This window comes from Calypte anna, chromosome 8, assembly GCF_003957555.1.
Source record: "Calypte anna isolate BGI_N300 chromosome 8, bCalAnn1_v1.p, whole genome shotgun sequence".
In the NCBI taxonomy this organism is placed as follows: domain Eukaryota; kingdom Metazoa; phylum Chordata; class Aves; order Apodiformes; family Trochilidae; genus Calypte; species Calypte anna.
Window position 1 is genome coordinate 29,801,866 of NC_044254.1, and position 15,300 is coordinate 29,817,165.

The 15,300-nt window shown below is 51.8% G+C and overlaps 1 protein-coding gene across 1 annotated transcript in view; it reads left to right on the forward strand.

Annotated features, from left to right (window-relative positions):
- The window catches only part of SGIP1 (SH3GL interacting endocytic adaptor 1), a 39,537-nt gene extending 27,777 nt beyond the window's left edge, over positions 1 to 11,760 (forward strand). Inside the window, exons 18-25 of the mRNA XM_030455749.1 lie at positions 2,366 to 2,425; positions 6,505 to 6,616; positions 7,421 to 7,576; positions 8,212 to 8,344; positions 8,813 to 9,015; positions 9,835 to 9,899; positions 11,167 to 11,331; positions 11,738 to 11,760. Coding sequence (XP_030311609.1) covers positions 2,366 to 2,425; positions 6,505 to 6,616; positions 7,421 to 7,576; positions 8,212 to 8,344; positions 8,813 to 9,015; positions 9,835 to 9,899; positions 11,167 to 11,331; positions 11,738 to 11,760 — 917 coding nt within the window. The remainder of the gene's footprint in view (positions 1 to 2,365; positions 2,426 to 6,504; positions 6,617 to 7,420; positions 7,577 to 8,211; positions 8,345 to 8,812; positions 9,016 to 9,834; positions 9,900 to 11,166; positions 11,332 to 11,737) is intronic.
- The last annotated feature ends 3,540 nt before the right edge of the window (positions 11,761 to 15,300 follow it).

The window sequence follows — 15,300 nt, forward strand, 5'->3', positions numbered from 1 at the left end:
GGAGCAGGCCAGCTCTGCATGGTGGGCACGGGGCTTTGCTGGCACAGGGAGCTGAGCCCCCCGAAACCCAGACCCTCTGGGGACCCAAACCTTAGGAGCCCCCAGGAGTGGTGGCATCACCAGCCCTGCACCCACCTCCTCTGGTGGCTGGGAGAGGAGGGAGGGGGTGGCTGTCCCCGTGGGGCCACCTGAGCTCTCCCTGTGGCTTTGCTGGAGTCTCCAACCTGCGTCTCCGTCGTCTCGTTGGCTTGGCTCTGGAGGTCTTGTAGCTGCTTGTGCGTGTCCGTGGGTCACTGTCACACCTCGAGCTGGGGGTAAAAGGGGTCCCAGGGGGGAGGTTGGGCCCGTCTGTGCCCGTTCTCCTTCAGCTGTGGTTGTGGTGACCGTGCCCGAGGGCCTGGTGGCCACGGGGCACTTGGTGGCCCTGGTGGCAACTGTGATTTGGGTGGGGAGGAGCAGGCAGGCTGAGGGCTGGGGGGTCAGGGGGGCTTTGGGAAGGGGACTGGGGAAGAGGGGATGTGTGCTGGTCCTGCAGGCACTGAGCCCCTTGGGCTCCTGGGTTAAAAGTTCTTCCTTTTTCTCTCTGCTCTCTCTATTTTTGTGAACAACCCCAGCTGCTCCATGGCTTGATGACCCACCCACCCTGAGCTGGTGTGACTCCTGGGGGGACAAGCTGTGCCCCAGTGGCTTCCACCCCTTGAAAGGACAGCTGAAAACCAAGGCTCTGGGGTCACCTGGCAATGGGGGGAGACTGGAGGGGGCAGCAGCCAGGGGGACACCACCCCCCTGCTGATGGCAGGTTTTGATCTGGGAAAAGCTGGAGAAGGTGGGACAGGCAGGGATAGATGTGGTCTGGGAGCTGCTCTGGGAAAGCCCAAGCATCTCCCTGTTGTGGAATCACAGAGTCATTTGGGTGGGGAAAAAACCTTTAAGCTCATCAAGCTGTCCCCCCCAGGGCATCTGGGTGAGCATCCCTGCAGCCCTCACAGAATCATTTTGGTGGGAAAAATCCCTTTAAGCTCATCAAGCTGTCCCCCCCAGGGCATCTGGGTGAGCATCCCTGCAGCCCTCACAGAATCATTTTGGTGGGGGAAAATCCCTTTAAGCTCATCAAGCTGTCCCCCCCCCCCAAGGGCATCTGGGTGAGCATCCCTGCAGCTCTCACAGAATCATTTTGGTGGGAAAAATCCCTTTAAGCTCACCAAGCTGTGCCCACTAAAGCATCTGGGTGAGCATCCCTGCAGCCCTCACCTCCCTGCAGACCCAAGGGGCAACTCCCAAGGTCAGGTTGGTCCTGCCAGGAGAGGCAAAGCTGAGCTGAGAGGTGGGCAGAGGGGGGGGGGGGGATTGGGGACCACCGAGTTTCCCCATCTCTGTCTCTTGTTTCCTGTGGCCAAGTTTGTCTGGGAGCATGTGGAAAGTGATTCCAGCCCTTTGTCCTCCGTGCTGGTCTGCTGTGCTTTCCTTGTGGTTTGCATGTCTGATCCCAACGACTTCTTGCAAAGGAAAGAGGAACCCGTTGTTCCCGTGTCATCACCCCTCACCTTCTTTTTTCTTCTTAAAAATCCTCCTCTTTTATTTCCTTCCCCTCGATGCCAGGCGCTGCTCGATTTCGTTTCATTCTTTGTATTTTTTTTTTTTTCCTTTTTCTCTTTCCTTTTGCGTTTCTTCAGCTTCCTGTCACCAGCAGGTGATGCTTTCACTGCCAAACCTCCGTGTCCCCACACCCCGCGGGGACAAAAAAATTTCTCGGGGACAAGAAAAGGCCTCGGAGGCGAAGGGCTGTCACCTCTTGCGTTCCAGAGGGTTCATTTAACCCTCCCGAAGCCCCTCTTCCCCCTTTCCCCTGCACTTAACTCCTTTCAGCACTCCCTGGCGCCGGGTTTGGAGGTGATGTGAGCGCAGGGAGCCGGTGCTTGGGATGGGAGAGGAGGAGGAGGAGGAATCCCAGCCTGGCAGCCCCTGCTCTGTGTCCGTCTGTCTGCTCAGCTCCCAGCTCTCTGTCCCCAAAAGCAGCCCCGAAGGCTTCGCTGTCCCACGCTGCTGCCGGAGCCTCCGGGGACCGGGAGGAGAAGGAGCAGGGGACAAAGCAATGAGAACACCCTTACCCCCCCTTAAAAAAATAATATATATATCCCTAGCAAGCGGGCAAAGGTTTCTCTTCTGTCTGGGCTTTCCTAGCTTTGCTTTTCTGCTTTCTGTCCCCCAAGCAGCGTTCAAACCTCCCCCCCCCCGTCCATCTCCTTGCACGGCGCCTCGCCCCCTCCCCTTAGCGAGATAAATGACCTGCTCTGTACTCACACTGTGTCCTTCTCTCTCCCTCTCCTTAACCTTTCCCCTCCCGCTTCAACTCCTGGCCATACAGAGAATGAACAGCCTTCCCTCGTTTGGTTTGACAGAGGAAAGTTTTATTTGACTTTCGAAGGTAAGTAGTGCCCAGCCAAGCCGGTGCTGCCCTGCTCTCCCCCCAGCTCTCTGATTCCCGGGGTTTCCTCCCAAGGCTCCAGGTTGCCTTTCCCTGAAAATAAAAACAAACAAACAAACAAACAAACAAACAAAAAAAAAAAAAAAAAAAAAAAAAAAAAAAAAAAACCAGAAAAAAAGAAAAAGAAAAAGGAAAAAAAAGACAAAGAAAAAGAAAAAAAAAGAAAAAGAAAAAAGGAAAAAGAAGAAGAAAAAGGAAAAAAAAAAAAAAGAAAAGAAAGAAAAGAAAAGAAAAAAATGGGAAAAAAACCCAGCATCTGCTTTAGCCCATTCCACAGATTGGGCTGGACTAATTTTGATTGGAGTTAAAAAAAAAAAAAAAAAAAAAAAAGGAAAAAAAATTGGAAAAAAAAAAAGGCAAAAACCCAAACCAAACAAAAAAAACCAACCAACCAAAAAAACCCAACAAACCAAAGATATTCTTGTACCGAGACTGCGGTGAAAACCAGAGAGCCAAACCAGCGCTTGCACTGCCGAGGAACTTGACTCTGTCAACCAGGGCTTCTCTCTACTCTCCCTCCCCAGCTGCTCGTTCCCCTCTGCCACAGGGGGTTCAGGAATCCCGGGAATTCTCTGCCCAGCTCGGGCTCCTTCCTCCCCCCATCAGAATTTTCTGCGCCAGCAAGAAAAGAGCAAACGGTGCCGGGGGGGCTGGTGGGGGTGTTGTGGGGTTTTGGGGTCCCCCCGTCGCTGGGAAGGAGGTTGAAGGGGAGGATTTAGGGGCAGGAGAAGCTGTTTCGGGGGAGGTGGCAGCTTCTCGGAGCATCATCCCCTCTGGGAGGGGCTTTGGAGGAAGCCTCATCTTGTCCCTCCTGCCAATATTTTTCTTTCAAACCCAAGAAAAACGAAGCAGGGAAGTTTGTTTGCTTGCTTGCAGCAGGAAAAGATCCTATAAAACCTGCAGGAGCTGCAGGTGCTGAGGTGGTGGTGACCAGGACAGGTGGTTCCTTCTTTCCCTCTTTCTTGGCTTTTTATCAGCCCCAGACACTGGGTCCCAGGATCCCAGCTCTGCTGGTCCCTCCTTTGCTGGTCCCCTCTCTGATGCCAGCTCCTGGCTTCTCCCTGGGAGAAGGTTGGGAAGGAACTGCTCCTCCCTCCCCATTCCCGTTGCAGTTTTGCTGTTTCCAGCAATAAATCAAATCCCTTCCTGGCTTTCCTTCCCCAGGTGTCCCCTGGGATCACAGCCCCCTTGGAGCATCATCCCTCTATCCAGCACCGTGCATCCCCCCCCTGCTCCACGTGTCCTCAGCTGAGCCCCAGCTCCATGAGCACATCCAGCATTTGGGACTTTTCTTGTGGGGTTTTTTTGCGTATTCCTGCTTTGGAAAGGTGTTCTGGAATTCCTGGATTTTCTTCTGGCAGTGGGAAGGGTCTGGAGCAGGGGGTGGGTTGGTGCTTGGGCTGCAGGAACCTAGCACTGCCTCCAGGCTCATCCATAAGCCAGGAAGGAAACAGCTCGCTTCCAACTTGTGGTGTTTTCTCATCAAACCCTAAATCTTTGAGTCCAACTTGGAAAAAAAAAAAAAAAATGGCAAAACTTGAAAGCTCCTCTGTAGGGAGGTGAAGGGAGATGTGCCCAGTTGGTGACCCTGGGTATGAAATGCCCTGAGAGAAATGACCTTTTCTTTCTGGGTTTGGAGGGCTGGTTTTTGTGTGTGGATCCATGGCTTTGGAGGGTTTGGAGGGTTGGACTTTTATGTGGATCCATGGATTTGGAGGGTTTGGAGGGTTGGATTTTTATGTGGATCCATGGATTTGGAGGGTTGGATTTTGATGTGGATCCATGGCTTTGGAGCTGCAGTTTGCTGTCTGTGTGTGGAAAGCCAGGGTGCAGCTCTGGTGCTGCTCTCTTGGAGCTGGCCCAGGGTGCACTCAGCCACCAGCTTTCCCCTTCTGATTTCCACCCGGGTGTAGGGGATGGATGAACCTGATGCCTCTGCAACCAAAACTCCTTAAAGTGGATTTTTCCTTGGTTTTTTCTCCAGCATTATCAGGTCATTTTGCCAATCTGAAAGGTTTCTAGAAGGTGGCAGTCACCAACAAGCCTGATTTTTTTGGTGGCTGTGGCCCAGCACGTGCTTTACCCAGATTTCTCTCTCAAGTTTCTAGAAGAGGATTTTGGGGCTGGAAATAGAGAGGTTAAACTCTTCTTTTTACATGGAAGTTCTTATTCCCAAAGCTGTCTTGTCTCTGAAGCTGTTAAGAGAAGAAGATACAGGCTCATGGGGAGGAGGGGAGGGATTTTTACACCCGTATGGTTTTTATTATCCAAAGTCAGAGCAGGACCATGGAGGATGTTTGGTTGCTGTTTGGATGAACCCGGCTGAGCCTGGCAATGGAGATGTGTGGGATGGGCTGGCTTATCCTTGGACATAGAATTCCTTTTGTTTCTGGAGAAGGAAGGAGTCTCATAAACACACAGGGAAACAGTGGAAGATGAGAGGCTGAAAAAAACCCCAAAAACCCCACAAAACAACCTGGTGGCAGGGGGACCATGGCAATTTTGGGGGGTTTCTATTTTCCTCCCCCAAAGAATAATGATTATTTTGAGGGTTTGGCTGCTGCTGGGCAGCTCAAGGCCTTCCCTGATGTTCTGCTTCTTCTGGGAGTGTCCCCAGGTGGGCAGGAACAGCAGGAAAGCTGGGGAGGGACTTGGGATAAAGGCATGGAAGGGTGGGATGAAGGGGAAGGGTTTGGAGCTGCAAGAGGGGAGATGGAGAGGAGATGGGAGGGAGAAATTCTGTGCTGTGAGGGTGCTGAGCCCCTGGGTGCCCAGGTTTCCCCCAGAAGCTGTGGCTGCCCCATCCCTGGCAGTGTTGAAGGTTGGATGGGGCTTGGAGCACCCTGGGCTGGGGGAGGTGTCCCTGACCATGGCAGGGGGGGCACTGCAGGAGCTTTAAGGTCCCTTCCATCACACCCTGCTTTGTGGTTCCATGATTTTGTGAAGGTAGCAGAAGAAGGGGATCCCTGGGTAGATGCTGATGTTCCCTTTTTACTTCCTTTGGGCAAAATAATCCTTGTGCTTAACCTGATGTACAGACTGGGGTATTAAAAACAAACCAAAAAAACCTCCCAAAATGATGTGTTGCAGAAAAGTGGCTCAGGCAGAACTGGAGGAGTCAGAACTGACCCCTCAGGGGCTTTTTTGGGACCAGCACCTTGTATGTTGGGTGGGCAAGAAGCTGTTATGGCCAGGGGGATCTTTGGGCACTTTTCTGGGAGAGAGGAGAGAAATTTGGTGTCCCCTTGGTGGAGGACATGGGGAGGGGACATTGTCCCCACGCAGGGTTTCCAGCATGACGTGAGGCTTCTCATCCTCAAATGGACTTTTGGGGAAGGGTTTTTCTTTGCCAGCAAAAGGGGAATTATTTTAGAGCCTGGGTGGTGCCCATGGACCCATTGCCTTCACTTTTCCACCCAGAGCTCTCCTCCACAGTCCCAAATTTCTGATGCTTTGCAGATTTGTGGGGTGTGTGTGTGTATGGGGGGTGTTTGCTGCTGTGGGGCTGTGCTGGGGGTCCTGGGATCCCCCCCAGTGGGGGTTCCTCCAGGCAGGAGTTCAGGCAGGAGCAGGGGATGGGGAGATGGGACTGCCAGCATCCTGCTTCCCCAGGGGTATCCAAGCTCTCTGGCCAAGGCAGAGGGAACCTCCCCAGCCCCTCTTGTCCCCTGGGACCCAGAAACCTCCTGCAGAACCTCTCAGAGTCTGGAGCTCCTCCAGAGCCATGCTGGGGGGGCTGCTGCCCCGCATGCTGCTCCTGGCATTCCCAGTTATTTTCTTTGCTTGCTCTTTTTTTAATTTTTTTGATTGGGGGGAAAGCAGGGAGCTAACTTTAAAAAAAAATATTTCCCAAGCCTCATCTCAAGCCTGGGGGGATTATTTTATTTTTTTTTTTCCTTCCTCTTTGCCCATAAAGCTATGCTGGGGGTTGTCTCGGTGTACACACCCCCTTGCCCTGGGTTTTGGGGGGTTCAGTGTCTCCCTGCAGGTAAGAAGTGGGGGTCTGGGCTCTGTTGCAGGCTCATCCCGGGGCCCAAGCCCCCTGACCATGGGTGCCCAGGACACCCTGCCCGTGGCTGCTGCCTTCACCGAGACCGTCAACGCGTACTTCAAAGGGGCTGACCCCAACAAGTAGGTGCCCACCTCTGGGGGCTGGCACAGGGCTGGGGGGGCTGCTGAGGCTTCCAGGGAGCACCCAGAGGGATGGGGAAGGAGAGGAGGGGGTGCTCTGGGCTCAGCAGGAGCATCAGTCCCCATCCCCAGCAGGCTGCTGGGCTTCGGTGCTGGTTCTGGGCTAGGACAAGAGGTTGGTTCCTCCAGCACAGTGGGTGGGATGCTGGGGGGTGTCACCACACCAAACCTCCCTGCTTTTAGCCCAGAAAGCCAAGCAGGTGCTGGGCTGCATCAAAAAAAGCATAGAGAGTCAGCCAAGGGAGGGGATTCTCCCCCTTTGCTCTGCTCCTCTGAGACCCCCAGCTGGAGAGCTGTGCCCAGAACTCCAGGTCTGGAGTCCCCAACACCAGAAGGACACAGAGCTCCTGGGAGGTGTCCAGAGGAGGCACTGAAATGCTCAGAGGGCTGAGCAGCTCCCTGGGAAGCCAGGCTGAGGGATTGGGCTTGTTCAGCCTGGAGAAGAGGAGGCTCCCAGGGGAGCTCAGAGCAACCTTCCAATATCTGAAGGGGCTCCAAGAAAGCTGGGGGAGGGCTTTGGACACGGGGGGGTAGGGAGAGGAGAAGGGAAATAAATGGGTTAAAACTTGGAGAGGGGAGAGTGAGGTTGGACATTAGGAAGAAATTCTTTAATTTGAGGGTGGGGAGACCCTGAGCATGGCAGGGGGTGGGAACTGGGTGAGCTTTAAGCTCCCTTCCAACCCAACCCATTTCTATATTTCTGTGATTTTGAGCCCCCTTCCCCCTGGGTCTCTGTCCCTGCAGGTGTATTGTGAAGATCACAGGGGAGATGGTGCTGTCCTTCCCAGCTGGCATCACCCGACACTTTGCCAACAACCCCACTCCAGCAGTGCTCACCTTCCGGGTGCTCAACTACAGCCGCCTGGAGCACGTCCTGCCAAACCCCCAGCTCCTCTGCTGGTAAGGCACACCTCACCTCAGCCCCCAGCCAGGGAGGAGCAGAGCTTCCAGAAAAAACGAGGAAAAACTTCCCTGAAAGCTTGTCCTGCTCTGGGCAAGAGCTCCCAAGCCTTGAAGTGTTTGCTGGAGCAGCCCCTTGGCCAGGCAGAGAGGGTGCTGAGCCCTTGGCTGTCCCCAAAACCTGTGGCTGCCCCATCCCTGGCAGTGTTGGAGGTTGGATGGGGCTTGGAGCACCCTGGGCTGGGGGAGGTGTCCCTGACCATGGCAGGGGCCTGGAAATGGATGGATCTTTAACATCCCTTCCAACCCAACCCAGTCCATGATGCTTCGATGCTGATTTGGTGCTGGTGATCATGTTGATGGTGATGATAAGAGCATCAGTAGATAGGGGGAAAGGTTTTGAGGGGCTCTGCTCATTTTGAGCCCCATTATTCTCCTTACACCTCCTGGTTGCAGAAGGAGAAGAGCTACAGATGGAGCTGGGTTGGGAGAGGAGGAGGCAAAAGGTGGGATCAACCCTGGTGGGTGCTGGGGTGGGATTAACCCTGGTGGGTGCTGCTGGCCCAGGTGTCTGTGGAGCAGCTTCCTTCTGCCAAGGTGTCTGAGAGGAAGGGTTTGTTGTCCCCCTTGTGCAGTGACACCACACAGAGTGACACCAACACCAAGGAGTTCTGGGTCAACATGCCAAACCTGATGGCTCACCTGAAGAAGGTATCGGAACAGAAGCCTCAAGCCACCTATTACAACGTGGATATGCTCAAATACCAGGTAGGGGTTTGTTTGTAAGACAAAACTCTGCCAAAAAAAACCCAAAACTCAAAACCAAACCCACAACAAAAAACAAAACAAAGAAAAAAACAATAAACCAAAACCATATGAGTAACTTGTAGAAATAAAAGCTGGCATTTCCCTGGCACTGAGATGGGGGGAGCTGAGGGCGTTGCCACCCCACTGGCCCCTTCCTCAGGTCACTGCATTTGTCTGATTTTGAGCCTGGTACAAAATGAGAATGGAATGAGAGTAGAATTAGAATAGAATTGGAATAGAATTGGACTAGAATGAGAATTGAATTAGAATGAGAACAGAATTAGAATAAAACTTAAGAATAGAAGGTGTCACCTCCTCTGAAGCCAAATGCAATTGCTGCCTCTGTAAAAAAAAAAAAAAAAATTAAAAATGGGATTTTTTCCCTTTCACCCCTATGGAAACTAAATGTTTTTTCTGTCATTTTGGAAGGTATCTGCCCAGGGTATTCAGTCTACTCCATTAAACCTTGCAGTGAGCTGGCGGTGTGACCCTGCAAGCACTGACCTGCGCATCGACTACAAATACAACCCCGAGGCAATGACCACACCTGTGGCTCTAAACAACGTCCAGTTCCTCGTCCCTGTGGATGGAGGAGTAACCAAACTGCAAGCTGTGCTTCCTCCTGCTGTCTGGTAGGAACCTCTCACCTCACAAAGAGCTTGGGGTGTCTGCCCAAAGCTGTGCTACCTGCTCGGGGGGGCTGGGGACACACCGGGGACCCCAAACTTCTCCTCCTCTTGCAAGGGGAAGCCTGCAGCCCAGCTCTGGTTTAGTTTCCTTGCTGTTCTCCCAGGAAGATGGGCAGAGCTGAACATGTGTACAGGCACAGAACAGCAACCACAGAACCCCAGACTGGTTTAGGCTGGAAGGGATGTTAAAGATCCATCCATTCCCAACCCCCTGCCATGGTCAGGGACACCTCCCCCAGCCCAGGGGGCTCCAAGCCCCATCCAACCTTCAACACTGCCAGGGATGGGGCAGCCACAGCTTCTGGGGGCAACCTGGGCACCCAGGGGCTCAGCACCCTCACAGCACAGAATTTCTCCCTCCCATCTCCTCTCCATCTCCCCTCTTGCAGCTCCAAACCCTTCCCCCTCATCCCATCCCTCCAGGCCCTTGTCCCCAGTCCCTCCCCAGCTTTCCTGGAGCCCCTTCAGGCACTGGAAGGTGCTCTGAGGTCTCCCTGGAGCCTTCTCATCTCCAGGGAGTTTTTGGTGCTTTTCTCCAGGCTCAGAGGGCTGTGTGATGCAGGTTTGCAGCAGGGAAGCAGGGCACAGCCTGGTCCTGCTGCCTCCCATCCCTGCTCACCTGTAACACAAGAGCAGAGCTTTCCTGCTCGGATCAAATCCAAGCTCCTGGAATTTGCACCAGAGCTGGGTCCTTAGCAAAATTCTGCCTCCTTCACAACTTCTCATTCCCTACAGCAATGCTCTTCCCCATCTGTTTTTCAGGAATGCTGAACAGCAAAGGATACTGTGGAAGATCCCTGACATCTCTCAGAAGTCAGAGAACGGAGGTAACCCCACATCTTATTAACCATGGGCACTCACTCATCTCCCACTTGGCCCCATCCCTCCTGCCCTGCCACACAGATTCCTGCTGGTGCTTGCTGTGGAAAACCAGAAGCAGAGAACTTTGGGAAGCAGGGACCGTGTCCCTGGGGCTTTGCCATGGCAGGAGGGTGTGAACACAGCAGCTTAGAGCCAAGTCCTCTGCTTCACTGCCCTGCTCTGCATCTGCAGGATGAGGCCACCACTTTGTACCCCCCTTCCCAGGGGTCGCTTCTCCCCAGCCTGGCTGCTCTCTTATCTCTGACCAGCCCAAACCCTGCTGGGGGGTCAGGGGCTTCACCTCCCCTCCACACCATCCCAACCCTGGGGGATGCTGGTGGCTCGGGGCCCTCCTGTAGGAGTGGGGCTGGGTCTTTGGGTTTGCCAGGACCTGGTTGTCAGGGTTTAACACTGGCCTGGCAATTAAACCCAGTACCAGATGCTCTCTATTAATCTCTCTCTCCTCCTTGATAAAGAAAGGAGAGAGAATAAGGGAAAGAGACTGATGGGTTGGAAACTAAACTACACAACTTTAATGAAACAGTAATGATAAATAGGGAAAATTACTGAATATATACAAATATACAGGAAAATGGAAACCACATTCCTTCCCCCTTATCCCCCAAGAACTCTCACGTCACCCCAAGGCTGCAGGGCAGCCCTGGGAAAGTCCAGGCTGGAATCCTGGGGTCAGCAGCAGTTGGGAGCTGGAGGCAGGAACACACAGATATGGGTTGGGATGGATCAGGAGCACAGGCAGAGGAATGGATGGAATCCTTCCAGGATGCTGAGTGAAGGAAGGGAAGCAGGAAAGGCAGGAAGGGCAGGAGCTGGAAGCTGGAAGCAGGAAATCATGGCTTGGCCCTCGTGATCCCCCAAATTTCTCCTGAGGATGAGGTGTATGGGATGGAATCCTCTGTTTAGTCAATTCTGGCATCTCTCTTGTCTGTTCCTCCCCAAAGGAGGGCTCAGGTGGGACCTCTTTATCCTTCTGGAGGGTCAAAGTTTTCCTCAGAGCTGAGCAGTGTCCTTGGCTCTGCACACCAGTCTGGAGCAGTGCCTATAAACATCGAGTGTTATCAGTCCCAGAAGCACACACTGTCTGGGAAACTTGCTGTTCATTTCAGCAAGTGCCACTACTTAAAGACTGAGCTAAAAGCAGAGGTACAAGACAGAAAATCCCCTTTATCCTGGCCCAAACCAGGACACTGGTGCAGGACTTTTCCCTCACAGGTGTGGGGTCCCTGCTGGCCCGATTCCAGCTCTCCGAAGGACCCAGCACCCCAGCACCCCTGGCTGTGCAGTTCACCAGTGAGGGCAGCACCCTGTCCAGCTGTGACATCGAGCTCCTGGGTGCCGGCTACCGCTTCTCCCTCATCAAGAAGAGGTTTGCAGCAGGTGGGTGCTCACTGCTAGGGCTGGCACTGTCCCCAAAGGTCCCCTCCAGCCCTGCAGAATGCTTTGGGTTTGTTTTGGTTTGGTTTTGGGCTGGTCCCACTGAGGGGCAGAAGCTCCCTTGCATGAAATAAATCCTGGCACTGCTCACCAGAGCCTTCAGTTTCGTGGTTCTGGGTCCTGCGTGGAAGGAAGGAAGGGTCTGGGGTTGGCCAGGAAGAGCTTTTTGCCCCTTTCCTCTAGGGAAATATTAGTGGGGTTTGGGTTTTTTTATTTTTTTTTTTTAATTTTGCCCCCTTGCTGCAGATAAAGTATTTCCCAGGTGTCTCCTTGCCAGAGAGGTTGGTGGTATCCCCTGGGCACGGGTGGGTGCTCCCTCCTCACAGCTGAATCCCCATCCCATTTGTAGGTAAATACTTGGCTGATAACTGATGGGAGGGAATGCAATCCCATGGAAAACCAGATGGAAAATCCCCCAGGACTGCTGTGTGTGGAACGGGTTTCAGTTGCAGTGTGAGGGAAATGAACTAAATCCTGCACTCGGGACATTCCTGTTGGAAGTGTCGACAACTTTCAGCATTTATTTTCTTTTTTTTTTCCCCTTGGAAAACACCGTCTTGACCAGTCCTCCAGTATTTACTTCTAGATGTAACATTGTTAATGGTTTTAAAATGTAATTATTGTATTTGTAAATTGTACTCATCCCAGTAAGGCTGTATTTTTGGCAGTTAGACACTTGAGTTTTAGCATTTTTCCCATTCATGAAATGGATGTAATTTAAACTGTGGTATATCAATTTAATAGTAGTACTGTTGAATGGCACAATGCTTACAGAGGTAGATTACATTTTGTCAATATATACGACTTCAATACAATCCTGGTAGCTGTCATGAAGGGGGTGCCTCATACAGAGAGAGTGAAACAGAACTGGCAGGCTGATTTATTTATTTTCTTCAGTCCTCAGTAGGAATAAACAAGCTCTACCTTCCACTTCAGCTGGTTGCACTCCAGAAAAAATACTGCTGCAAAGGTGGAGGCTCCTCAGCCCACCTCTCAGCAGAATAAAATAAAAAAAAAGCAGGGAACAAAAAAAAAGTCACTTCTCAGAAGGGTATTTACGTCACGTCTCCATTATGAGAAGCCTCTGTGAAGGTGCCCGTGGTGGCTCTCAGCCTCAGATGAACCTTCAGGAGCAGTTTGCTTTTTGCCTTTTTGGGTTGGTTTTTGCCCCAAGCCCTTGTGTTTTGCAGAGAATGCAGAACAGGAAACAAGCAGGCAAAGAGGCTGGGTAGCAACCCTGAGCTTACCTTGCTGCTGGAAAAAATATCCTGCTGCTTTTAAGGACCCAGATTCTGAGCAGCCTCCAGGCTCTCTTGTTGCATTTCTACGTTCCTTTGCTTGCTTTTCCCTTTTTTTTTTTTCCTCTCCTCTCCATTTTTGAAAGCTCTGTGAGTTTGGAAAACAATTTCAAGGCAGGCAGCCCTTCCCATGCCTTTCTGTCCTATTCCTTGGGCAGGCAAAAGCTAAAGGTGGCAGTGGGGAAGGGCCCCAGCCCCTCAGGGGGACTCCTGCCTTGCTGACCAAGCTCCTGGAGATGGGGAAAATCCATGGAAGTGCTAAAAAAGGGGAAAACTGTTCCTCTGTGTTCTCCCTGGGGGGGATGCAGGCACTGTGCATCAATGTGTGGTGGTTGGTTCCTGGCTGAGGTTAGGCTGGTAACAGGCTGAGAGCATTTGGTCTCCATCTGCTGGGATGGAGGGCTTGGTTTCCTGGGAGAATTTGGCAATATTGGGAAAAAAAAAAAGAAAAAAAAAAGGGAACTTTTCAAAATTGGGTGCAGCTGCTGTTCAGGTGCAGAGAAAACCACAGGAACACCCACTGAGAAAAACACTGAGCATCCACAGGGTGCTGGGGACTTGGGAGGTGTGTAAGATGGGAAATAAAGGTTGGAGCAGATGGTCCTTGAGGTCCCTTCCAACCTGAGATTCCAGGATTTTAGGAAATAGTGATAATTTTACTGGCATACGTGTAAAAGGATGAGGCTGCTTCATTTGCTCTGGAAAACTGAAACTGTGCAGGTTGGGAGGTGCTTATTCACCTGAGCAGGTTGGAGTGATGTGAGCAGACAGAAATCCATGTCCATCGTGGATCAAACAGAAATCCATGTCCATCTGGAAAGAAAATAAGGAAGTCTGGAGATATTTCAGTTCTGAAGTGACTTTTTAGGCTGAGGTGTGTGAAAGGCATCAGCACAGGAGGTTTAAAGCCCAATCCACGTGGTTCATCCATCCCTGCAGGTTTTGAAAGTCCCCCTCCTGGGTGGAGCCTTCAGCTCTGTCAGTAATTTTCCCCCTGAAATGGAAATCTGTACAAATGGTGTGACCCAGACTTTCCCAACACAGGAACAGAGGGGGAAAAAAAAAAACCATCTAAGAATTAGGTTTTGCATCATTGTTTTCGTGCTGTGTAGAATTGTTATGAACTCATGCTTCCAAAAGAGATCTATGTCATAGGCTTGAAAATAAGGATTTTATAATGTAAATATTACCAGAACATAGAGATTTTACTTTATATTTCATTTGAAAGACAAAGTGTTTACATTAGCATTGCTAAGTTTTTAAACACTTTTTAAACAAAGAAACCCCATAACCCAAAGATCCCAAGCTTGTCCCATTTGTGCTGTCCCCCAGAAGAGAGGTGACAATTCCTGGGTGTGTGGAGGTGCTGGGATGCAGCCCCCAGAGTCTGGGGAGGGCAGTGGGGAAGTTCTGCACCCTTCTGGGGGCAAATTACCTGAACTCCTTCTGCCTGCAGCCCTCTGGGGACACACTCCCCCTCCAGACACCACCAGGTGACAAAACTCATCTCTTCCCAGCCCCGTGACACTGGGACTAAACCCAGTGTTTTGGGAGAGGGTTTTTGGCATCCTGCTTTTGCCAATTTTTCCTACAGTGTTGGGGGTCACCAGGTGTTGGTTTACTCAGGAGTGTTGAGCTGTGTGTCTCTGCCTTCCTTCCCAGCACGTCCTCCCTTCTGCATCCTCTTGCAAGGAGGTGTTTGAAGTTTTCCTGCCCTGTCTGATGTCTGAGAAGGGTGTCAGAGTGCCTGGGAATGCTTCTGTTGTGTTTGTCTTCTTGCACGTGGTAGGAGCGTGGCACCCCAACGTGGGGAAGGGGAACAAAGTTGTTGTATTTTGAAGCCTGAAGTCCAGGGAAGTCCAGGACCATGGTCTGAGCTTTCTTGCCTGGCTTTGAGAAGGTGTCAGCAGTAAAAAGGTCATGGGCAGCAGCTTGGGATCTGTCAGACTTTAAATCTAGAGCCCAAATTAAGGGTGTATATTCCAGCTTCTGCAGTAGCCCCAGAGAGGGCAGGGGGGATGCACTGCCCTGCTGCATTTGGAGCACTCAAGCTCTGCAGGTTTCAGCTCTGGAAAAACTCTATCTTCAGGGATTGCATCTCTTTGGTACTCTCTGCCATCAGCACCCTCTTTAGGGACATGGGAGCCAGGTCTTCCAGCTGAGGCTGAAAAAGGGGCTCAGCCCTCCAGCACTGGCACCCCATAACTCAGCAGCTCTCAGATCTAACAAGCTGGCTAAGAAAAAAAACAACAAAAAGGATTAAGAAAGGAGGCATTCAGAACAGAAATGTTCTTCTGGCTTGGTCACTGGCGTGGACCTGTTCCTCAGGCTGTGCCTTCAGCCACCTCTCTCCTGAAGAGTTTTTCCTCCTGGGGTCCCTGTTGGCCTCCAGCAGCCCACACCTGCAGAGCCCAGGTGCCCACGGAGAGATGGAGTGGTTTTCCCTGCAGATATGGGCCTCTGGATGCTAGGAGCAGGAATTTTTATTATTTTTTGTGCCACTTTTCTTCTGTTTGTTGCAAACATTCAGCACTGTGCTCCTGGAGGGAGACATTCCAGATCCATTTGCAACCTGACAGTATTTCTCAAGGACAAGGAAATTTCTCAGTCCTAC